The following is a 26383-nucleotide window of genomic DNA, read 5'->3' as shown; positions in this document are numbered from 1 at the left end:
AGATTCACTTACGTGCCGGCTGAAGACAATGAATTTCACGGCGTTCTCTGTCAGGGCTTAAATAGTAAACAAAAAGATTCTCTTCTCTCTGCTTCCTACGTTGGTTTATCCCTTCTTTGTATGCCTAGGGGCTATTTGTGTCGAGAAATCCCTATTACCAATATTAAGCTCTGGTTCCAGTGGTGATTTGTAGTTTTGAGGAGGGGGGTCTCTGGACTGCTGGTTTTTGGGAGAATGCATTGGGTCGTCGCAAATAAGCAATAGTATATAGATTTCGGACAAAGAGAGATGCCCCGGGCCCTAAAATCTTTTGAGTTTCTCCAGCCGCCATCTCCATTCAGGGCTAAAGGTGATGGGGAGAGAGGATGGATCGCTGCTTCGGTGGGAAAAGGGAAGTGCAGAGAGGCTCACAGTCACGCACAGCTGGCGGGCGGCACGGTGCCAGCACTGGAGGCCATAGCCTGACTCCAGAACCTACGCGGACCAGCGCACTCTCGCTTTCTTTTCTGTTTACGCCCCGTAACTTTCTATTTTTTTTTTTTTTAAATTTAATAGCCTTTTATTTACAGGATATATACATGGGTAACTTTACAGCATTAACAATTGCCAAACCTCTTGTTCCAGTTTTTCACCTCTTACCCCCCCCCTCCACCCCCTCCCCTAGATGGCAGGATGACCAGTAGATGTTAAATATATTAAAATATAAATTAGATACACAATAAGTATACATGACCAAAACGTTATTTTGCTGTACAAAAAGAATCAGACTCTGAAATAGTGTACAATTAGCACCGTAACTTTCTAGCAAGTAAAGGGGCACGCAGGTCACTGGGATCGGGTACCGCTCGTCCTGACTCTCCTGGGACCCGGCGCTGCCCGCGGACCTTTCAGCTTCCAGGTCCGTCCGGCTCGCCTTTGCTCCCCAGCTCTGGCTTCGGTCCCGGCTCTGGCTCCGGTCCCGGCTCTACTGGTGCGCCTGCGCTCCCTCTCCCCGGGAGGCGGAGCTGGGGAGCTGGTCAAGTAAGATCGCGGGGAGCTTTCGTTCTTCTGTCCGGTCTCCTCCTTGCTTTTCTCCTACAACAAGGATGGCTGCCAGTGCTCTGCGCGTCAAGGACCCGAGGCGAGCTGGCGGGGCTGCCCAAGCCCGCCTCAGAATCCTGCTCGGACACCTCCAGGGCCCTGCGACCCCGGCGATCGTATCCTTCTCAAGGTCGCCGCTTGCTCCGAGGCCCGGCGCTACCCCCAGCCCCTGGCGGCTGAGCTAGTGCGCGCACTGGCCCAGGGTGGGAGGGGACAGGAGGCTCAGACAAGCACTCGTTTCTTTCCCTCTTTTCCCCTGACGTCTCTTTAAATCTGCGCTTAAACCCAGGAGCCTCTTTCACTGACCGAGAGGGCAAAAGATGGGTTAATGCGCAGCTTGCACTCTTCCTTTCACCCTCCGCCTCTTCTGCCCGGGCTTATTTTTCCTGTGGGTACTAATGATTTTAAAGAATGTGTTTAGGCCACCAAAACACAGGATGCTGAGAAGGCCTCTTGCCATCCTCTTCCCTTTCCACCGGTCTCTCCTGACTGACTTATTTTTGACCTCCTGCACCGTTTTGTAGGTCATCTTCCTTTATAATCTTTCTTGGCATTTTTTTGCTCGACAAAAAATCCCTGGTAATCCTGCGTCCTTTAGAGAAATGAGGCCCAACGTTGTGTAATGGCTTTTCTAAAGTTTTAAACATTTTATATTTTTTATGTATTTATGTTTATATATTTCCCTCCCATGGGGATATCTCAAGTTGATAATTGCTTAGCAATTTTTAAAGAAAGTACTTAGTGTACTTCACCGGTTCCCATTGGTTTTTCTGTGATATTTAAGAAATGTTTCATTGTTTCTCTTATGATCAATAGTGAAAAACTGAACTGGAAGAAATAAATGAAAGGTTTGCCTAGATGTCTAGGTCACAACTTCCAGGATCCTGAGGTTTGTAATAGCTGACCCTGAGGGAATTTCTTACTCCAGGTCTATGATCTTAAGATCAAATGCTTCCCGAGGTTCCTTCCAAAGCTGAGATTCTATTCTGTAAATATTTTGCCAGATCATATCACTACTATCGAGGGCATGTTTTGGCAAGTCTAATTCATAATTCTGCCTACGATTTTGTTTTGCTCTAGGAAAAATCCCACTTCTCTCATGAGATTGCTAAAGTTGTTTCTTTAACCTTCCCTGAATATTTTTTTTATCTCAAATTATGCCCAAAGGGCTATCAAATTGTGCATACCCTTTGATCCAGCACTGTTTCTACTGGACCTTTATCCCAAAGAGATCATAAAAAAGGAAAAAGGACCCACATATGCAAAAATGTTTGTGGCAATCCTTTTTGTAGTGGTAAGGAACTGGAAACTGAGTGGATGCCCATCAGTTGGGGAATGGCTGAATAAGTTATGATATATGAATGTTATGGAATATTATTGTTTGTAAAAAATGATCAGGAGAATGATTTCAGAGAGGCCTCGACATACTTACTGAACTGATGCTGAATGAAATGAGTAAAATCAAGAGAACATTGAACACAGCAACAAGAAGATTATTCAATGGTCATCTCTGATGTTTGTGCCTCTTCAACAGTGAAGTGTTGACATGATAAAGAATGCCATTTCCATCCAGAGAGAGGACTATAGGGACTGAATATAAATCACAACATAGTATTTTCACCTTTTTTTTTTTTTATTGTTTGCTTGGCTTTTGTTTTCTTTCTCATTTTTTCCCTTTTTGATATGATTTTTCTAGTGCAGCACGGTAACTGTTGAAATATGTACAGAAGAATTGTATACATTTAACATATATTGGATGTTGAAAACTGTCTTATGTATATTTTAAAAATAAAAAGCTAAAAAATTTTTTCCCTCAGATTCAGGACTAGAAACCCATAGAAGCCCTCTAGACCAGTTGCCTCATTTTGCAGAATGACATGCCCAAAGTTATATAACAATTAATGGCAGAAATGAAAAATGGAGAGGTCAGGTCTCCTGACTACTTAGCCAGTACTTTCTTCTATATTCCATATCTTGAACTTTGCTTTCATGTTCTGGTTTACTTTACTTCCTTCCCTCTCTATCTTTTAATAGTTCCTCATTTTTCTACTTCTTCAACATGGGTGTGCATTCCCCAATTTTTGTTTTTAGTTCTGTTCTCACTCCTAGATTCATAGATCCAGAACTGAAAGGAGCCTCAGCTACTGCAGCTTGTACTTTACAGTGAGGAACTTTGGCCCAAGATGATTAAATTGCTTGCTTAAGATCACAATGGCCATGGTCTTCAGAAGTAGCTTTTCTGACTCTGGAGTCAATGCCCTTTCCATTGTAGCATGGTGATCTCAACTGTCCATAGATAGCTATTAAATTTATACTTCCATCCCAAGCCTTCCCCAGAATTCCAGTTGTATATTGCTTTCAGACTGCCCTGCTACCATCTCATCTTCACCTTGTTCAAAACTGAACTCTTCATCTACTACTTGAAATAACTTCTCTATTTCTGTTGAAAATTATGTTGTCCTCTTGCTCACCCCATTTTGCAACTCTAGCCATCACTGACTCTTATTCTTTCCTTCACGCCACATAAAAAATCATCCACAATCTGTCATGTTACCTTCTCTTTTATACTCTCACTCATTCTTCTTAATTCAGGAGCCCATCTCCTCCTGACTAACGTATTAGAATCACTTTCTGTGTTTCCAGTCTTCCTCCTTGATAATCTAGTCTTCACATTACTCTCCAAGTATTTTCCTGATGCACTAGCATGACACTTCACTTCCCTTACTTAAAGACCTATGATGGTTGCCTATTATTTGCCAAATAATGTATAAACTCCTAATCCTAGGATTCAAAACTATGCAGTCTAACTTTAACCTACTTTTATAGCTGAATAATGTACATGTCATATCTCTAAATATCTCCAGTACTCAGCACAGTGCCTTGAACACAGCAGGCACATAACAAATGATTAAATTGAATTTGTTATAAAATGAAGATAAGAACTTGGGAAGTTATTTAGTTTCAGGCATAAAGCTGGAAATAGAACCTTGTTAACTGATGATTCCCTCCCTTCCTAGCTTTTGTTCTGAGATTCAGTGTTTATCTTTCTCTTGTTTATTTTTTATTTTTTCAGACCTGGCTTAATTACTTCCAGTTTTTTGCTCCAAACTCTCACTTAATTGAATACCAAATTTAGAGAGTGTTTATATTTTCTCTTGTGTTAAGTCAAACATTTGGAACTTTGGGAAGGACATTATTTTCTTCAGGTTATTCAAAAGTAGATTAGATAATATGGACTAGGAACAATCTTTCTGTGTTTCACCCATGACTAGACTTAAGAGACAGTTATAATGTAGGGAAATGAATAATTGTGTACTTGGAGGCTGGAAGATCTTTTTTGAACTCTCTGTGTGACAGGCTCATTCAGTTCACATTTCTTTGGTCTTAGTGTTTTCATCAGTTAAACAAACAGTGTGGACTAGAAATCAAAAGGTTTTTAATGTGGCATTTATGAATTTGTTTAAAAAATATTTTGCTAACTGTATGTGCTTTTGTATCATTAGTTTCCTTTATAGTCTGATGTATTCTATTTTATGCATTTAAAAAACCTTATTCTGAGATAAGGTTCATAGACTTGGCAAACTACCATAGAGGACTATGACACAAAAAAAGTTTAAGACCACTGAACTGTCAGGCCCTTCCATTTCTGAAGATAAAGTAAATACATATGTTGTCAATGGGAAAGGTTTTGCTTTTGTGAATTATTTTATTTAACTTCACCTGTATACTAGGCGGCTTCTCCGACTTTAGCTGCTGTTGTGCCTTCCAATTTCCATCCTCCAAAATTCCAGTAAGTGATGTTTTAGTTAATTTTTTTTAAAATAATACTGTGTTCAAAATTACAATATTTGTATTAGTTAATGCTAGGAGAACTAAGTAGTTCCTTGCCTGATTAGAATTTTTATTATATATAATCTAAAATCATGAGACACGTTTTAATTGATATGGGAGCTCTTTTAGAGAAACAGGTTTCAGTTCAGTTGCCAAAAAATGGCTTATAATTCAGATGGAAGAGAACATGTCACAAACTATGCAGTATGGTAACTGTATCTATCAGGACTGATGAATATGATATTGAAATTAGTCTGTCTTGATTATATTAGTATACTGAGCAATGTTTTTATTCTGTCCTTCTTAAGTTATTTTTTAAAAGGGGATCCCTTGATATTCATGGAGTGTATTTTAATGCAGTCCTATAATTCACATTTAGTCAAAATGAAAGTGTATAGACTTCAGAATTATTGATGCTCTTTTCTCCTCTTTTCTCCCTATTCTTTCATGACCTCTTCTCCCCACCACCTTTTCTCTCCCTCTCCCTTTCCTCATAGGTACACACTGGATAATAATGTCTTAACCCTAGAACAGAGGCAATTTTATGAGGACAATGGTTTCCTGGTCATAAAAAATCTGGTGTCTGATGAAGATATTCAGCGCTTCAGGTACAATATAGCCATTTTGTTATTTTGTTTAAAATAATATAACACAGAGGGAATAAAGATTTCTAACACTAGTTTGTCTGGGTTTTTTTTTTTTCCAAGACTTCCTTAAGCCATAGCTTAGGATTCAAGCATTTCCTGGGAGGAGATTCTCTCAATAACAGCCCTGTAGATTCTTTACCACCAGTGTCTTTGAGAATTGTGGCTCTGGTGATAAAATTTCAGCTTGGATTCTATTAAATGAACATGGTAGCAGAGGGCAGCAAAGCCATTTTCTTTTCCAATCTTGGTACCATTTCTATTTGGGGTTGGATATAGATAAGCTATAGGTGAAAAGACCTGTGAAAACTTTTTGAAAACTTCCTAAATGTATCTGTTAGAAGGCATCTTTGAGTGGATGCTATCGGTATGCAGTGTTGTGCTGTTAGGATGTTAATTCTAATTATTGCTCTATAAGAAACGATCAGCAGGATGATTTCAGAGAGGCCTGGAAAGACCTACATGAACTGATATTAAGTGAAATGAGCAGAACCAAGAAAACACTGGACACAGCAACAAGAAGATTATGTGATAATCAGTTCTGATGGACGTAGCTCTTTTCAACACTGAGATGATTCAGGCCAACTGTAATAGATTTGTGATGGAGAAAACTATCTACATCCAGAGAGAGAGGACTAGGTGGTACTGAATGTGGACCACAGCATAGTATTTTCACCTTTATTGTTGTTGTTTATTTGCATTTAGTTTTCTTCTCATTTTTCTTTTTTGATCTGATTTTTCTTGTGTAGCATGATAAATGTAGACATATGTTTAGAAGAATTGCATATGTTTAACCTATATTTGATTACTTGCTATTTAGAGGAGAAGGGAAAGGAAGGAGAAAAATTTGGAACACAAGGTTTTGTGAGGGTGAATGTTGAAAACTATTTTTGCAAATATTTTGAAAATAAAAGGGTATTATTTAAAAAAAAAAAAAAAAGATGTCAGTTCAGTAGTGTCCCAAAGCTAATGGCTTTTTCAATTTGATTTCTCTAGGAATCAATTTGAAAGGATCTGCAGAAAGGAAGTGGAATGCCCAGGAATAGATATCATGAAGGATGTGACCATTGCAAAATCAACCCATTCTCTAAATGAGAACATAGTTACAAAAATCCAGAATTTTCAGGGTGATGAAGAACTCTTCCGCTATTGCACTCTGCCCCAGGTTAAAAACTTTGCTTTGTTTTATTTAAAAAAAAAAATAAGCAAACAAGACTGTTATATTGCTTACAACTTTTGTGCTCTATTATCTTTGCTTGGCTCAGAACCCCTTTATATCTATAACCCTAGAATTCATTGGTGCTGGGGGAATGTTCCTTGGTAGAGGAGAATAGAGATTTTTTTATTCATGTTAAGTTGAAGACTAATGTGGTATTGTGGGAAGTATACTGGTGTGCTGTCACATTTCTTAGATTTGTGCTTAACCTCCCTGAGCCTTGTTTTCTTTTTCTGTAAAATGGAGGAAATAATACTTGCTCACAAGAATGGAGTAGAAAAAAAGTGTTTTGTAAACTTTAAAGGACTAAAAACCTAGATTTTAATACTGAGTTAGGGATTTATCTAACTTTTTGAATACTATCCCCAGAGGAGGGAAAGAGGATTTGGTTTAGCCTGAGCAAGCATAATTAGCCTAATATTTGCCATGCATTTTAAATAACTAATAAGCATTCCTCTTATACCTTTACCCTTATCTAAAAGGGAAAAACAAAACCCTTGTGACAAATATGTATAGTCTTACAAAACAGATTGCTTCATTGGCCATGTCCAAAAAAAGTACATCTCATTCTCTATTTTGAGCCTTTCTCTTTTCCATGAGTTAATTGAAGCCAGAATGAACATGGACAAATCACTAAGCCTTTGTTAGCCTGAATTTCCCTATCTAGAAAATGAGGATAATATTATTTATTTTACCTGCATAATAGAACTGCTGTCGGGAAAGTGATTATAAAATCTTTCAAGTTCCCCATCACTCAATAAGTATTTGGTAGGTATATACTATATGCCAGAGACTGTGTTTGGCTAAGGATTCAGATACATACATAAGAAGAAGCAGTTCTTCCTCTTAAGAAAACTATCAGGAGACACAAAATATACATCTACAAGTATATGTAGGGTAAGTATGGAAGGAGACAATAGCCATAGCAATGGAAAGACTGAAGGATGGCCTCTTACAGCAAATGATATTTTAAGGAAATGGGATTCTAAGAAGTAGAAGTGAAGAAAATTCATTAATTGTCATAATAATATATAATATGATATATTACAATATATCATATTATATATTATAATAATAATTAATGGCAGCCTAAAAAAAATCTTCATCTATAGTGAAGAACAAAGCAACATTGGTCTAAGCTCTAATACACACAGCAGAATTATGTAACTGTGATGCTTTGTTAGTTGCTCATAACTATATTCTTTTTTTTTAAATCAGTCAATTGTACTTTTCCCCCCTTACCTGCCCTCCTTTCCTCTTATGTTAGCAGACTAAAATCAATTTGTGTTTAGAATTTCATGATAGGTTTTAAAATAACTGGAAACATTCCTGATGATACAAGACCAAATCTAGGAAAAGAATGACAACAGTAATTGCTCTGTTCTGGCTTGTTACTAAAATGGCCTTAAAGAAAGGTCCTTGTTTTGTGCAATCACCATCTTAGGTAACCAAGCCAAAAAGAACCTTGAATTATTAAAAATGATTGAAAAGTAAAAAGACAACTGGTTAAAAGTAGATTAAGAACTGGGAAAACAACATGCATAATGATTATCAAAAATGTGAATGACATGATCAACAAGTAGTTATACATTATGATGATGATGATGATGTTCTAATTGTTCAATTGATATTTGAATTATGCCATAACAACAAAACAATTGAAACTGATTTTGTCATCATTATTTAATTCTGTATTTTGGGATTCTGTACTCAGGACATATAAGTGGCAAAGTAGATAGAATGTCAGGTCCAGAATCAAGAACACTCATCTTTCTGTGTTCATATTTACTTACTTACTGTCTATGTGTGGGTAAATCACTTAACCCTGTTTGCCTTGATTTCTCATCTGTGAAAATAAGCTAAAGAAGAAAATTGCAAACATTATCTCTATCAAGAAAACACCAAAAGGAGTCACAGAGAGTCGGATAGGAATGAACAACAATTCTGTATTCACTATTTAATTATGACTGAGTTTGTCCCCAAAGAAGAGAGATAAGATATTTCTCCCCTTTTTTGCAGAAGTGGGAGACTGTGTATATGATACACTGTGGATCATGTCAGATTTTCTTACTATAACATTTTATTCATTTTATGTAATTTTTTTTCATCCTCTACTATATTACACAGGATTGGTCACCAGAATGAGGTCTCCAGAATTTAGTGAGAAATATAGGTGATATAAAAACAAAAGATGTGAATAAAAATTTATTTAAAAATGAAGTAAAAATCCTTGCTCCCTCTTGCCTACTTTATTTCACCTCTGAATTCTTTTTTGAAGTCTTGCTTCTATCAACTCTAGTTGATCAAAGAAGCATAAAAATACATCTTAGAGCCAAAAAGACATTTTGGGAGGAATCTTTTGGGGGGAAGGCTTGAAACCCACTTCAGACATTTATGAGCTTTGTGACCTGCTGTGATCCAATGGAGAGATAATTTAGCTTGGAGAAAGGAATGCCAAAAGTCCTCACTTAAATACATAATAGCTGTGTGAACAGGGAAAAATCACTTAAGTTCCTTTTTTTTCCTCATTTATCAGATTAGGAAGTTGCACCCATGGCTTCTAAGGTTCCTATCAAATCTAAACTATGATCCTGTCATTTACATTCTATGAGACATGGTTTCTTCTTCTGCAAAGTGAATAATAATAAAGTGATAATAGAATTTACCTCACTGCTCTGTTGTGTAGAATTATAAAACACTACAGAAATATGGGTCATTAACATTGTTATTTTTGGATTTAATGCAGAAAGTTGAAATTTTACCTCGGTACTCTATGCTTCTAATTTCTCATGAGCTTTTTTCTTCCCTTATCTTAGATTACTAAATATGTCGAGTGTTTCACTGGACCTAATATCATGGCTATGCATACAATGCTGATAAACAAGCCTCCAGATTCTGGTAAAGAACTTTTATTTATATTAGGGGCTGTTTGGAATGGGACCTATGGAATGGGGAGCAGGAAAGATACACTGGTTGTATTGTAAAAATTGAGGTAAAATCAGCATCCCAAAGTACACCTACTGAATCAGTCAGTCTGACAAACATAAATTTAGGGTACATATATATATATATATATATATATATATTCTTTTAAATACAATTTTTTATGTCTTACATCATTACAAAATCAAAATATGTCAGTCTTAGATATTTGTCCATGGCTTAAGATTCATAGGACTGGAAGTGCTAGAGCTCACTTATCTGATCCATGATTTCATTGGGATAGATGTTCCCTCCAACCCAAGACAAGATCACAGTTATTTAACTTCATAGGTTTACAGGAGAATTGTTGTAGCTAAAAATATGTCCTGTGGTTTAACCTAGTGACAAGACTCTGTAACCCTAATTAGGCTGTTCCCCAGATAGCAGGCCCATGGGACCTCCCTAGATCCATACTCAAAGCTTTTCCTGTTCTGATAGTATTTGTCAGAACTTGTATTCCGTTGATGTCACTTTTTAGAACCCAAACACCTCTACCCTATAATGAGGCATTAGAGTAGGTCAGAAGTGGAAGAATAGATCATATTCCACTGCTATTAATAACCTACCCTCTGAAAAGGTGGCTCAGAGTTATAAGTAACCAGGCAAAATCCTTGCTGCAGGCGCTATCCAAGGACATTGGGTATCCCAAGAAGGAAGAGACCCAAGCCTGCAGCTAAACTTTAGCCAAGGGAATGAGGTCAGCTTTGCTGAATTCAGAGGCAGGTTCAGTGGGATTTGTGTATGAAATCAAAGTGCATGATATTACTGATAACAGCTTCTGTGCCTCCCCATCAGATTCTCTTGAAGTCTGATGATGCATTAAATTTTTCACATTTCCCTATTCAGCATCTTGCTGAAATATCTGGTATTTGAAGTCAAGTCTCATTTAAAGTCCCTTGGAATACTTAACCAACCTTCTGAACTGTTATTCCCACGATTAAATTTCCTTTTTTAAAAATTAAAACTTTTTATTTTCAAAATATATACATGGATAATTTTCAACATTCACTCTTACAAAATCTTGTATTCTAATTTTTTTCCCTCCCTTCCCTCTCCCCTCTCCCTCTGTTCCCTCCCCTAGATGGCAAGGGATCCAATATTTGTTAAACATGTGCAATTCTTCTATACATGTTTCCACAAGTACATGATTATATTTCCTTATAATAGGAGTGGAAATTGGCTGTTGATATAGAGACAGTTGAGGAGTTCTGAGATTAGGGCTTCTAATATATGGGTTGGGTTCCATTTCAGGTAAGATGACTTCTCGCCATCCCATGCATCAGGACCTGCACTACTTCTCATTCAGGCCTCCCAATTCCATTGTCTGTGCTTGGACTGCCATGGAACATATTGACAGAAACAATGGCTGCCTGGTTGTGTTACCAGGCACGCACAAGGGCACCTTGAAACCACATGACTATCCTAAATGGGAGGTAGGTCTGACTACTGAGAGCATGCAAAAATAGAGTTAAGAAAGATTAATAGAATTTTTCCTTATATTTTTCTTTGGAAAGGCATGACAAAAGAAAGATCTTTTTTGAGCAAAAGCGTTATTCTGTATTTTGAAATTTGGATAAAAATGTCAGAAGACTATTATTTTCTCGTTCCAAGTCATTGGTTTGATTTATTTTACTTCTAAGTCTAAAATATGATTTGCTTTATATTCTAGGGGGGAGTTAATAAGTTGTTCCATGGTATACAAGACTATGATGCAAACCAACCCAGGGTTCACCTGGTGATGGAGAAGGGAGACACTGTTTTTTTCCATCCTCTGCTCATTCATGGATCTGGAAGTAACAAAACTAAAGGGTTCCGGAAGGTAACAAACAATAATTTTCCTCCCAACTGCAAAAAGATTGTAAATCAAATTTTAAAAGAGCATTCCAAGCTTATATATACTCTGATTATAATTACAAGATATCAATAAGTGAAGATTTTAGCTTATTTTATTAACAAGGAAGCATATTCCCTTATCAATAAAGAGCTGATTCATATGCACCTCACATTGATTGATAGGGATCAATTTCCTCAAAATAAAGTTTATTTTATTTTTGTTTTGCACTTAATATTTGATATCTGCTGCAAACAATACATGACATCTTCACCAAAATATAACAACATAATCTGGAATTTTTATAGGACATTGCTGCCTCTCCTGCACTCTGTGATTTAGTTCAGGTAGCCTTCTCTCTGCTCGTTACATATGACATCCCATCTCCCATCTTTTCCTTTGTGTGGATTATTCTATTCTTTCACCTTTGCCCATAGAATCCTCTTCAAGATGTAGAGCAAAAATGAAGCTTTTTCTGAACACCCCTCCTCTCAACTGCTTTTGTCCTCCCTCTCAAACTACTTTGTATTTGCCTAATTCAAATTTATTCTCTTTAATATATTCTGAATTTATTTTTGTAAATTTCATATATATATTTACATATATATGTCAGTGTGTACATATATATATATATATGTACATGCACATCTACACACATTTACACAGGACATCTGAAAAATCTTAGTACAGGTCTTAAAACTATACTAGAACTTTTGGAACATCATATATACATCCTTGTGTTGTCTCTCCTATTAGACTATAAGCTGCTTATGAGTACATTTGTATTCCCAGTGCCTAGGTCAGTCAATCATTAGGCATTCCTTCAGTACATACTTTGTGCAGGGTACTGTGCTAAGCTAGGAATACAAAAAAAATAAAGGCAAAAAGACAGTTCCTAATTTATACTTAATAAATATTTGCTGATTGATTCCTTGACTTAGGCAGCTTCAGCAGACAAAACTAAAAACAAAAGAGAGCAACTCCTTTCTCCTTTAGTAGGTGGTTTTATGATTTTCCATGGTCAAAAATAATTCATCATCTAGTTTATCATTTAATTCACTACCGGTCCATTTTTGTGGTGATTAACTTCTCTGAGCTTAGCTCTAGACTGTTCCTCAACCAACCTCTGCCTGGCTATTTTTCTACCTTGTAATTTCCTGGTATGAACTTCAAGAACCCCAGGGTCACTTCCATGCCATAGTGTGACATCAGAGCAGGACTTTACTATCTTTACCATTGGGGGAAATAAACGTATTTTTAATATCAGCCAGTTCCTAAAGTTGCACGAATAACTCTCATTGTAGGTCTCTGAAGTATTTCTAGCAAAGAGGAAGTTCATCCTCAGTAAAAAGAGTAATTGTGATTACTCTCACCACACTACAAAAAATTCTTATGATGTTCTATTTTAATTGCAACCACTTAGATCCAGATTCCTATACTCATTTTCTAGGTATAGGCAACAGTTCAAAATTTTCATTTATTGCTGTTAGAAAGAAGCAATGTAGTAGTCATTAAGTATGTGTTGATTGTAACAGAGCTTTAAGTATTCCTTCAATCTAATGGCATGTTTATTATTTTCCAATAGAGCATCTTGATTATACTATTTATTGATTATATTATCCTATTACCATTTAAATAAATAATTTATTATAAACTCAGTAAGAAAACTTCTATGACTAAGAGGATAATAGGATCACAGTTTTGGAAATGGAAGGAGATGAGAATCCGTTAAGACCAAAACTTCTCATTTCGCTGATGAAGAAACAGAGACCCCATCAGTTGTGATTTTCCCAAAGTTACCCAGATGGTAGATGGTAGAAATGGAATTCAACCCTGGGCCTCTGACTATAGAAACAGCATTCTTCCCACTGCAATAAGCCATAATTCAAAAATATAACAAATACATATCAAACACTAACATTGTACAGACACTGTGCTTTGTATGTAAATCCAAAGACAAAAGCAAAACAATTCCTGCCTTCAAAGGGCATATATTCTACTGGTAAGTATTTTAGGAAGACTGAGTAATCTTTTCAAGATTGAAAACACTCAGACAATGAAAAATGTTAATAAGCAATTTGTGTCAAGTTAGCCAACCCTTTTGAGTTTTGGTGGGGAATGAATGATTTAAATATTTTAGAACTGCTTGTGCTTTTAGAATTACCCTCCTGGGGCAGGCTAACTCATAAAGTTTTTGTTGAAGGACATAAATATAATCTATTTTTTTAGATAGAAGATAAGTACTCAGTTGTATAATTCATTTATTGCCCTTAGGGTTAGTGATAATTGTATTTCTTTTATTTTAATTGACCCAATGTATACAGGCAATTTCCTGTCATTATGCCAGTTCTGATTGCTTCTACACCGATGTAAAGGGCACCAGTCAAGAAAACATTGAGAAGGAAGTCCAAGTGTTATCTGACAGAAAGTTTGAGGGCCTCAAAATCCAATTAAAGGTAGGTCTGTATGAAATGAAAAAGTGAAGAATTATTTTTTTCTCTCCTTAAAAAAGAAATCTAATTCATGTTGGTATTTAATTTAACTATAGATAGACTCTGTATCATTACCCTGTCTTTTGACAGTCATATTGTTAATACATCCTAATGCCAAATTTAATTGTGATGATAGAAGAAGCATTATGTGAAGTGATTTTCTTGGTGTAATTTTTTAACACTGTTTTCATGGAAATGGCTGCATAGCATAGTGGGTAGAAGACCGAAGTTCTGTCTGGTTCTGCCTCTTTCATCTACTGGTTACATGAGTTCAGGCAAGTCCCTTTGCTTTTCAGTGTTGTAGGTAACTAAGACTGTTGCAGAGAAGATAGTGACTTGCTTTGATAGAGGGAGTTTGCTCATCTGGGAGTTAACTGTACCAATGACATTACAGGTTTATTCCCTATCCCCAGTCTGTGGAACTAATTGCCCCCTGTAAGGTTGTCTCACCTAACTTTTATTTTTCTCACTCCCATCTACCTCTGCCTTGAGACTCCTCCCAAGTCTCTTTTCAGCTCTGTCTTATGCTTTTCATTATGATCTTTGGAACCTTCATTCAGTCATTAGTAAACTTCCCTTCAGCAAGATAGAGTTTCCTTCCTTATCCCTTTTTAATTGGGTCTGTTTCTGTTTTTGCTTTTGCTTTGTCCCACACCATGATTGCTACCCCTGCTTTTCTTGCTCCACTGAAACATAGTAACATTCTGCTCTAGTTCCTTACCTTTACTCTGTGCGTTACTATGTTTCAAATAGGTTTCTTATATGCAACATATTATAGGATTCTGTTTCTTGATCCATTCTGCTTTCCAGATCTTTTCTGCTCATATTTCTCTCTTCTTCTAGCCTTAATGGAAACTTGGCTCATTACAGAAGACATTGCATTCCTGGCCACCCTCTGTCGCAGTTTTATATAGTCCTTTAAGCTCATATATTACGTTATTAAATCTTTGCAACAATCTTCTGATGTGGGTAGGTTTTTATTATTGCCTCATTTCAGAGATGATGAAACTGAAACCGAGACAGTTTAAATGGATTGCCCAAGGTCACAATTTGGCATTCCAAATATATACAAAGATCTTCCTGATTTCAAATTCAGTAATCTATTTACTGTGCCACTGAGATCTTTCTAAGGATTGGATGTACTTTTGTTATGTCTACAACATAAGGGGTAGGAAGAAAAAAGACAAATTCTTTACTCCTCACTTTTATTTTTAGACCCTTCTTTATTGCCATTGTTCAGCTGTCTCCTCACTTTGAAATTTAGTCCATTTACCTATGTCACCCCATCTCAATCTTTATTGTAGTTATCAAGAGCCTTCCTCCTTTCTCAAGAAATTCATTATCTGAGTCACAGATTCTTCGCCATTCCAACCCTTGCCTTTAATTTTGGGGACTTCAATAACCAACACTGTGACCTTCTGATTCAGCAGCCCCCTCAATTTCTCTGTCCTACATCTCCACTTGACTTACAGGGACAGTTGTACCATTGATCTTATACTCACTCATGACTGTGATCCCTCCACAATCAAGAATTCTGAACTCTCTCTCTCTCATCAGAAGCTCCTCTCATTCCAACTCTGCCTGCCTTTGTTTTTCTAAAATGATTCTTCATCCTCACTAGAACCTTCATTCGCTCTACCCCTCTTTCTATTATCCCTCCTTTGCTTTTACTATCTTCTTTTTCTTGTTAGTCCTGTATGGTTTTTCATGATGTCTGCTTATCCTTCCTTGATTGTGATCCAGTGAAAGGATTTCTGGATTTAGTGTTAGAGGACTTGCCACTTTATACACTTATTATTGAGGCATGCTATTTCATTTTTCTTGGTCTCAGCCCAACTGAGCATTTGGATTAGATGAACCTTAAGTTCCTTTTTTGGTTCTTGATCAATTTAGAATTTATTTTATTTACTAACAGAACAACTATTCAAGAACTTAAACTCTTTCTGTTTGGAATTATTTTTAGGATATTTGGATGATACGAGCACGGCTTGTGAAAGGAAAAAGAATCAATCTTTGAAGTATTACTGAAAAGTCAACACCAAGTGCCAAAGGAGAATGTTTTTAGATGAGAAGTAGTGGTCCTTGGTATCATATACTAATATGAAAAAGCACTTTGTTTTATGCAATATTGTCTGCTTTGGCAGATACAAAGACTAAAATGTTTAATATGTAAAAAACTTAACTTACTGTCACTTGTGTAATTTTGGAATAATCCAAGTCTTCCAAAAAAAAGGGAGGGTGGGAGAGTGAATCATTAAAGCACTTGTTACCTAAAAGAAAATCTATTGAATTCAGTCTTTGCAATTATAAACTAACTGGGTGCCACTAAAAAGTAATAGTTGATTGCTTTTATAGGTAGGGGAAATATGTTGCTGATGCTTCTTTAGAGAGGCAAAGGATAAGAATTTGTCCTAAGCTGATAGTTCTTTACTTTTTAAAAAGTGAATTTCATTTATTCCTTTCTCTTTTTCTGACCCTAAAGAAAAATTGGATAATCTCCTCTGATGAAAGAAACTGAAAATCTTCATATCTAAGACTGATGTTAGGGTTAGGCAGTAGGAAGCTTATTAAATCATTTTGATTTTAGGTTGAAATAAATATGGCCTGTGGTGACTTTTTGCTGTTGTTCTTCAAGTTTCCATTTCATTCCTCACTTATGAAAAGAGGTGAAGGTAGTAAGGAGCTATATTTTACATTCATTTTCCAATCAGAGGCAAGGATAATTTTCTAGTACTAAAACAGGAAATAGAAATATGTTAGACCTTCCCACTCTCTCTTTTCTTGCAATGTAAATAAAATACATGTTTCCTTGGCTTTTCTCTGATTCCTAATGGGCAGTAACTGTGTCAGTGCACCTACTTTAAGCCTGCGATATTCCCCAGATAAGCACTGGGTGATGGCATTAAAGTGACAGAGACAAGTATGAGAGAGTTGTGCAATGGAAAGATTAGTAAAAGAATACAAAAGAAGAATATGGATAAAATGAGCTAGATGGATGGACCAATGTCTCATTCTGGAATACTGAATTTCTCTAACCAGTTTATGCCAATTTTGGAACAAAGGTGTTTTTGAAATAAACTTAATAGTGTGAGGGAAGCAAATGAACAAGTTATGGTTATTTTTCAAGAGATTCTATATTATATATGTGACTATGTGCTGCTACATGGTATTATTCCAACTACTTGGAGAACAGTTTTGGGATATCGGTATCTTTTATCTCAAAATTAGTTTTAAAAAATTTGTGGTCTTTTACTTTTCTTTCCTTTACTTCCAAATATATTCCTTCCCCTTGCTTCCCCAGGGAGACATTTTATGCAATAAAGAAGAAAAAGGAAAGTGGCTGGGGAAGAAGAGCACTTAAGCAAAACCAACAAACACAGCAACCAAGTGACTATATATGCAATTTCCCATACTCATAGGAGTGAGGTTGTTTTTCTCAACTCTTCCAAGGGTAAATTTAATTCTTTTAATTATATAGTATTCAATTTGGGGTTTTGTCCTTTCCATTTACACATGCAGCATTTTAGCTATTGCATGTGTTTTCCTGGTTCTACTAACTTTGCTTTAGTTCAGTTCAGTTAATCCATCAGTTCATAAAAGTTTTCACATTCTACCCTGAATTCCTTGTATCTATTGTTAATATCACATTTCACTAGATCATTACAATCATTATCCCTGAGTTTGGCTATTTCCCAAAGTGACATATGCCTGCTTTATGTCCAGTTCTTTGCTATCACGAAAAAGCATTGTTATGAATATTTTTGTATACCTATAGCATTTCTTTCTGTTTTTTTCCCTCCCTGGACGATATGCTTAACAGTGACGCCCCTGGTCAAAAAACATGGTTATTTTGTATATTTCTTTATCCTAATCTCAAATTATTTCCCCAAACACTTATACTAATTCACAGCTCTGTCAACAGTGCATTACTGTGCATGTTTTCCATTGTCCCTCTGATATTGGACTATGGAATCCAACATTCACATCTATCATTTGTCACTTTTGGCAGTTTGTTGTGGAGGACATGAAATTCTGGAAAAGTTTAGATTTAGATTCCTCTTATTAGTGATTTGGAGCATTTCCTCATTTAATTGTGAATAGTTCTTTTGATAACTATTTAGTCATATCCTCTGGCTACTTTTCTAATGGGAAATAGCTCTAATCTTAAGTATTTTGAGGAATTATTTATATAACCTGGATATTTGAAATCAATAAACATCTATATATTATACATAACATCTGGTGATAAAAACAAAGTCATCTAGATTATCTTCCTTGAACATTAGGTCCTTTGGCAGTACAGCTTTAATTAGGGTATATGTACCTCTGAATAAATATAAGTAAAGAATTTTCAAGGAAAAATGGACAGGATATGCCTAAATTGTTGACAACTGTGAAACACCTATCTGTACCTCAATTTATACTGTGAATTCTGGACTGCCTCTGTTTGAATAAAGGTGTGTTATCTCAGGTTGGAGGTGAAAGAGGATCTGGAGAAAAACATGTTTAGATTGTTTTTACATGCAATTGGGGGAAAAATAAAATATTAAAGGGAAAAATAGGCAAATCAAAGTAATGTATCAAAGTAATGAGGCCCTGCTCCTCATTATAAAACCCCTCCTCCTCTGCATCTTTGAACTCATGATTGTATGCATTGACCCAAGTATTTTTTCATTGAAGTATTTTTCATCTAGGTAATAACCTAGATGGCAAATTAGGAGAGCTTTATCTCAGTAGATCATCAGCAAACAACATGATCTTTTATATGCTGAGTCACAAAAGGATTTGTCCCTTCTGTAGATCCAGTTATGTCTGTTTTTTCAGTGACCGCAATCCAAATATATCATTCATCTCTTACTTGCTGCCCTCATCATTTTCCTAGGCGTCTCAAGTGAAGCCACAAACACCTATGATAAAAGTTTACTGCTTTTAAAACACTCAATAAAAGTTTAAAACATAATTGATACAAGTACTACTGCTTTCAAATAAAAAAGTTTTTTTTTGATATCTGATAAAAAGTTGGTTGCTTTCCTAAGTGAAATGGATGAATATTTACAAAAATAAAAACTGTTCAGTTAACAGAAGAGGAAATAGAATACTTAAATAATCTAACCTTAAAAAAACAGAAATTGAACAAATTGTAAATGAAGTACCTAAGGAAAAAATCCTCAGAACCAGATGGATTTGCAAGTGAATTGTACTGAATATTTAAGAACAATGAATTCCCAATACTACATAAACTATTTGAAAAAATAGGCTAAAAAGGAGTACTACAAAATTACTTTTATGACACAAATATAGTTTTGATACTTAAACCAGGGAAAGCAAAAATAGAGAAAAAAAATTATAGACCAATTTCCCTAATGAATATGATTGCAAAAGTTTTAAATAAAATACCATCAAGGAAATTACAGCCAAGATAAAAAAGATTATGCATTATGACAGGTGGTATCATACCAGAAATACAGGACTAGTTCAATATTAGGATTAAATGACTATATCAATGACAAAAATCAATGGAAATCATGATTATCTCAATAGATGTAGAATTAGTTTTGAACAAAATATAACACCCATTCCTATTTAAGAACAAGACAAAACAACACATACACAAAACACCCAACAAAACTAGAAAGCATAGGAATAAAGGAAGTCTATCTTAAATGATAAATTAGTATTTGTTTAAAACCAAGAGCAAACATTATCTATAATGGGAATAAATTTGAAGCCTTTCCAGTAAGGCCAAGATAATTGCCCATTATCATCTGCCCATTATTCAGCATTGTATGAGAAATGTTAACTATAGCAATAAAACAAGAAAAATAAATTGAAGGATTAAAAACAGGCAATGAAGAAACAAAACTATTACTCTTTGCAGATAATATGATAGTATACTTAGCAAATCCTGGAGAATCAGCCAAAAAACTAGTTGAAAATATGAACAACTTTAGCAAAGTTGTAGGACATAAAATAGACCCATACAAATCATCAGCATTTCTAGATATTATCAGCAAAAGCCAGCAGGAAAAGATAGAGAAATTTCATTGAAAATAACTGCAGAGAGTAAAATACTTGAATGTACCTACCTGCCAAGGCAAACTCAGAAACCATATGAAAATAATTTACAAAATACTTTTCATACAAATAAAGATAGATCTAAACAAGTGAAAAAATATTAATTGCTCATGGATAGACCAAACTAATATAATGAAAATAACAATTCCACCTAAGTTAATATATTTATTTCAGTACCCTACCAATAAAACTACCAAATAAGTGTTTTATAGAGCTAATCATTTCAGAATTCATCTGAGCATCAGAACAAAAGGTTAAGGATATCAAGTGAATCCAGTGGGGGAAAAAACTGGTAAGGAAGGCCATATAAGATTTCAAACTATATTATAAAGTGGGTAATTATTTAAAAAAAAAAAAACAATCTTGTACTAGCTAAGAAACAAAGTGGTGAATCAGTGGAAAGATTTATACAACAGTAAATGATTGTAGTAATCTAGTGTTTGATGAACCCAAAGTTTCATGTTTTGGGGGTAAGAACTCACCATTTGACAAAAATTGCTGGGAAAACTGGAAAGCAATTTGGAAGAAAATAGGAAGAGACCAACATCTCACACTATATACCAAATTAAGATCAAAATGGGTAAGTGATTTAGACATAAAAGATAATATCATAAATAAATTAGGGGAACACGAGAAAATGTACCTGTCAGAATTATGGAAAAGGGAAAGATTTATGACCAACAAACAAGAGATGGAGAAGATCATGGATAATTTTGATTGCATGAAATTAAAAAGGTTTTACCCAAATAAAATGAATGCTGTCAATATTAGAAAGAAAGTAGAAGGCTGGGAAAAATTTTTATAAAATATATATATTCTTAGTCTAAAATTTTTTCTATATATTTGATGTATATAGAGAGAACTGGGTCAAATTAATAAGAATACAAGTCATTTCCCAATTGACAAATGGTCAAAGGACATGAACTGGCAGTTTTCAGATGAAAAAATCAAAGCTATCTATAGACATATGAAAAAATATTGTCACTATTGATTTGAGAAATGCAAATAAAAACATCTGAGTATCTATCATATTGATTAACATCCTTTAATTCTATAGAAATTCTGAGAAGAGACAAACTAAGGTAGAAAGGGCTAGCTAGGAGCACCAACGATCATGTAGGATAATGGATATAATATCTAAATAGGACCTATCAGGGTCAACATGAGGAAATGGGGTCAATTCCAGGCCCTTAACCATGTCAGGAGAGGGAGATCCAAGAGACAGAGATCTGAGGTTAAAGCCTAAGGAGGAAATATCAGCTCAAAATTAGCCTGGAAGACTGAACAATCCTGCTCTAGAAAATATTGTGAAGATGACAAAAGTCCGCACATGTGATTGTAGGCTCTTGAATTATCACTTGCTAAGTCATGCTTGCTCACAATTTTAAATACAACTTTAATCTTTAATTTCATATTTGGGTATGGGGAAATTGCTGGATGCTACTGAGAGAGCTTGGGTAGGATAGGGAATTGGGGGGCTGGGGAACAAGAAAAGGAAAAAAAGAGTAATTGCTCTAGGTCTATTATTTGTGGAAAACTGCTGCAAGAAAAATCTGTGGTCTTTTTGCACAGTTGTTAAAAAAAACAAACAATACTTTGATTCACAGAAATATCCATTGTCTGTAAGATAAAACTGCATTCTCCTCATCCTTGCATTCAAGATATATTTCCCCTGTCTTCTCTTCCCATTAAATTGCAAGCGTTTTGAAGATAGGAACTATCTTTTTCCTCTTTTTGTATCCTCAGCACTTAGCCCAGTACCTGGCCCATAGTGGGCACTTAATAATTGTTTGTTGATTGATTGATTTTCCAAACTGTACATGCTTATAGAGCATGCTTTTCAGACTTTGGGAGTTGATTCAATTTGCTCATGTCCTTCTTAATCCAGTGTTTAGTACAGTGTCTGGCACATAGTAGGCATGTAATCAATGTTTATTGGTTAACTGACAAAATCCTCAGTACTCCAGTTTTCTCCATGTGATCTGGCCAGGGCAAAATACCAACCATAGATCCATCTTTTCTATTTTTCTAGACACTTTGCCTGTCATGGCAATCTGTGACTAACATTTATCTCATTGGCTGTTACACTGTTGACTTATTTTTTATATGTGTGTGTGTATGTATGTATATATATATGTGTGATTTTATATATAAAATCTAAAAACTATGGAGTTTGTTTTGAAAATCAGTCAACAGATAATAAGAGATTATATGCTATGTACAAAGTACTGAACTATGTCCTCAGTACATAGTTTTGTACGTACTGATTTCTTTCATGTGATTTTTTTTTACGTGATTTCTAGCTAGGTCTCCTCCATCTTGTACTTGTGCAACTGATTTGTTTTTAACCTAAGCACAAGCCTTTATCTATACTAAATTCCATTTTAATCTGAAAGTCCAGTTTTTGTCAACCTCAGCTTTTCCCAGTTCTTTTCCTGATCTAGGCTTTGAATAATTAAACTATTAATTTATAAACCTCTTGTTCTTGCAATGAGATTCTAATCTCCATTAAAATTAGATTATAATCTTTCCCAAATTTCTTTGAGGGTGAAAATATTACTCACTCACATATAAAGTATATTTACACAACAGAATTAAAATTGACAGTGTATGGTGAGTGTTACCAAGCAGACGTAACCTGAAATCTGCCTGGGACACCCGAAATCTCAGTTTCCCATCACTTAGTTTTCCCTGAACTTTTGTCTTATTTTCACCTAAATTTCTCTTTCTCTACCCAGTTTTCCCCAGACAGTTGCCAATAGAGCACTATAAGGGAATCACAATACAATACCATTAAACCAAAGTGTTTTGGTCTTGAAGGCCAAGAGTGAGATAGATACAGCTTCCATCTCTGCTCACTTATTTAGCTTCTTAAATGTTCCTCACATAACCCATGTAACCTGCCTTTGAGCATACCAGTTTATCTATCATGGAGGCACTGTGTCCCCTACCATGAAGGTGAGGGTGGCTCATTCTGCTCAACCACCTTTTCTGCCGGACCCTTCTCTCCTGTTACTGGCTGTACCCAGCCAAGACTGCAATGAACTGAAGGGCCTCGTCTTCCCCTGCTGCTTATTGGGATTCACCCCAGCTCCTAGGAGGGGGCCTGAGAAAAACAGTATTTCTGTTTTATGGTGTTTGCCATCTTCAGCTTCAGGTACCTTAGCAGGGGTCCTCAAACTTTTTAAATAGGAGGCCAGTTCACTGTTCCTCAGAGTGTTGGAGGGCCAGACTATAGTAAAAACAAAAATTGTGTTTTATGGGCTTTTAAATAAAGAAACTTCATAGCCCTGGGTGAAGGGAATAAATCTCCTCAGCTGCCGCATCTGGCCTGCAGGCCGTAGTTTGTGGACCCCTTCATCCTCAGCAGTCCTTGCACAGGTCCAGAATTGCAGGGTGGCTGGGAAGGGATACAGCATCCCTCTCTCTGCATGGAAGTAGGACATGACTGAAATGATGGAACAACAAGGGTATTTTCGGCTGGGTTCTGTGTGCTATGGCAAACATCAGTGATAGAAGTATCCTCATCATGGAGGGAATCAGAAGATGCAGTTTGCGTGTTGAGAAGCAGCTTGAAGATGGCAGAAGGCCCTCTGGCTCTCCCTGACATCTTTCTAGGATTTGCACATGAAGTCAGAAATCAAAAGGTGGTTGCCAAAGTCCTTCCTATGCAATGAATGTTCTCCTAAGTGGGGCAGAATTGCATAAACTCATCAGAGTCATTCTGAGTCCAGTGACCAAACATAAGTTAAAACAACTGGGACTGGGCCAGGATGCAATGGAAACCTTTGACCTTTTTAAGCTCAGATTTCAGTTTGTTTGGGGCAAAATGGTTGATATCCAAAATGATTGGACCTGTTCCTAGATATATCCAACAGTGTAGAGTGTTTTGCCTCTGCTTGTGAACACAGGAGGCATAGAATGTCAGGAAGGCAGTGTGTTGAGCCATAGCTAGTTATCTCCAATACTTTGCCAATAGTACGTTGAACAGGCTGGAGTTAGTCTTAATCAATATTCACATTCTAGAGCCGTGCAACTAAATAGTCATTGTTCTTTGTTCTCAAAATGACATCACTGTGTTGGAGTCAGGGTACAGTGTGTCTGACTGTGGCTGATTAGACCAATATGATCTCAGAAGGATCTAGCACAGGTTGGGAACAAATACTCCACATGAACTTTTGGAGTTTGATGTCTCTAAATATAAAATATGTAAATTATATGTAAAAATAAAATTTACCCATAAAACACAATCTGCATTAATTCTTTTTATCTAAGAACATCCTACACTTTCACCCCGCAAAAAAAAATCTATACAAAACAACTAAACAGTGGATTAAGACATGTGATTTATTGTCCTCCCCCCAATATCAATTATGCGGTCGACATCAATTAATTTTTACAAATGAGTATTTATTAAGAAGATATATTAAAACTAGTATTTGCATATTGTCCTATAGTGACAGAAGGTAGAACTTAAATATTTTGTGTAAACAAAATATTTCCTCCCAATATGGGAGATCCCTGGAGAGTGGGAACTCAAATTTGGAAACACGTTTCGGGAACAGATGGAGCCAAAGGGCATCTCACAAGCCCTGTTTCTAGGATTCCTTCCTCCTATAGAAGAATGTTCACTGATTTTGTTTTGGGAAGCAGCTTCAGCTTTGATTAATGGCCTGCATCTTTAAAATTGGAATTACAGATCACTTTTCCTACTATCTTTATGACTATGTTTTTTTTTTTTAATTTTGCTGTGCCCTGTATGGATCCCATGAACTAAACTAGTGATTCCCTTCTCTTTCATTTTTGCCTCAGGCTCTGAGAAATGGACTTTAGAATGTTTGTCTCTATTCTGTATTGTGTGTCTAAGTTCAGCAAGTCAGTACAAATGGAAAATAAAAAGACAGAAACTCAAATCCAAGGAAGGAAGTAGAGAGGAAAGGGAGGCTGGTGGGGAGATGTGGATTTGGAGCAGTTCTTCTACTGGAACTGAGTCAAATTATGAATTTAATCCCTCTTTCCTTCCCAGGGCCTGAGAACTTGCGTTCAAATCCAGCCTCAGACATTTAATTCTTCCTAGCTGTGTGACCCTGCACAAGTCACTTAATGCTAATTGCCGCACTCAAAAAAGGAAAAAAAAAATAAAAAAAAAAAGCATATACAACAAAGATCTCTCTCACACACACACATAGGTGTGTACAAACAATTTGGGAATTAGAGGAAAGACTTTTAAGTGCCAGCAGAAATTTTTGTCAAGTCATAGTTGAAAGGACACTGCCCCCAGGTTCTGTATATCAGATAAATAAAGCAAACCTTCATTAATACTTCTCCTCCACCAAGAACAGTCTGTACTTTTACCAAGCAAAAGCCCTACCTTGGAAAAACTGAGCAAGATTGCGGAGGAAACATCTCTGCTCTATTTGGGGCACTTGTACTTTGTGTTTATATCATACAGTTCCTTATTCAGAATGAACCTAAAAGATTCTATAATTCAACCTACACTTGTACACAAGTCCTCTCTACAACATAACCAATGTTTGTATATCCAATCTTTACCTTACGACATCAAATGTGGGGAAACTCACTATCATTTGAGGACCCCCCTCTACTGTGTGTGTGTGTGGGATCTATTTTTAGGAAGTGCTTTCTACAGCTTCCACCTGTTGCTCTTTAACTCTCTGGGATTAGACAGAATAAGTGTAATCCTTCTTTTAAATTACAGCCTTGCAATTCCTTGAAGGCAGTTATTGTTCTTCCAAAGTTTTCTGTTTTCCAGTGTAATCATCTCCAGTTTCTGTGGCTGATTCTCCTATGGCAAGATCTGGAGCTTCTTCACCTGATCACTCTTCAGTTTGTCAATGTATTCCTAAAATATGGTACCCAGGACCAAAGACAATCCTGCTGATGAGAGCTAACCGGAGTAGAATATTTGTATTTGATTTCTCAGCACACAGTAAGCACCCAACAGGAAGGCAGGGAGATGATACAGGAGATGAGTGCTGAGCCAGAGTCAGGAACACTCATCTTCCTCAGTTCGAATCCAGCCTCAGACATTTATTAGCTGTGTGAGCCTGGGCAAGTCACTAATCCTGTTTCCTTTAGCTTCCCTATCTGTAAAAGGAGCTGGAGAAGGAAATGGAAAACCACTCCAGTATCTTTGTCAAGAAAACCCCCAATGGGATAATGAAGAGTCAAACATGACTGAAATAAGTAAACAACAAGTGCATAATGCATG

The 26383-nt window shown here is 36.1% G+C and overlaps 1 protein-coding gene across 1 annotated transcript; it reads left to right on the top strand.

Annotated features, from left to right (window-relative positions):
* Positions 1–855: 855 nt before the first annotated feature.
* PHYH (phytanoyl-CoA 2-hydroxylase) lies at positions 856–18546 on the top strand. The gene is made up of 9 exons (XM_003771429.4): positions 856–1196; positions 4812–4870; positions 5409–5519; positions 6552–6720; positions 9588–9669; positions 11005–11186; positions 11423–11572; positions 13909–14040; positions 16040–18546. The coding sequence occupies exons 1-9, from the start codon at positions 1086–1088 to the stop codon at positions 16091–16093; spliced, it is 1050 nt and encodes a 349-aa protein (XP_003771477.1). The 5' UTR covers positions 856–1085; the 3' UTR covers positions 16094–18546.
* Positions 18547–26383: the final 7837 nt, after the last annotated feature.

The sequence above is a fragment of the Sarcophilus harrisii genome, chromosome 5 (assembly GCF_902635505.1).
Source record: "Sarcophilus harrisii chromosome 5, mSarHar1.11, whole genome shotgun sequence".
Lineage (NCBI taxonomy): Eukaryota > Metazoa > Chordata > Mammalia > Dasyuromorphia > Dasyuridae > Sarcophilus > Sarcophilus harrisii.
The sequence above is the reverse complement of the archived record's forward strand: the minus strand, read 5'-3'. Positions and strand labels throughout refer to the sequence as shown.

Excerpts from the sequence above, each read along its gene's own strand:
- PHYH (XM_003771429.4), top strand. The coding sequence starts at position 1,086 with ATGGCTGCCAGTGCTCTGCGCGTCAAGGACCCGAGGCGAGCTGGCGGG. Across the intron at positions 6,721-9,587 it reads GCTATTGCACTCTGCCCCAG|ATTACTAAATATGTCGAGTG; the intron begins GTTAAAAACTTT and ends CCCTTATCTTAG. Across the intron at positions 9,670-11,004 it reads AAACAAGCCTCCAGATTCTG|GTAAGATGACTTCTCGCCAT; the intron begins GTAAAGAACTTT and ends GTTCCATTTCAG.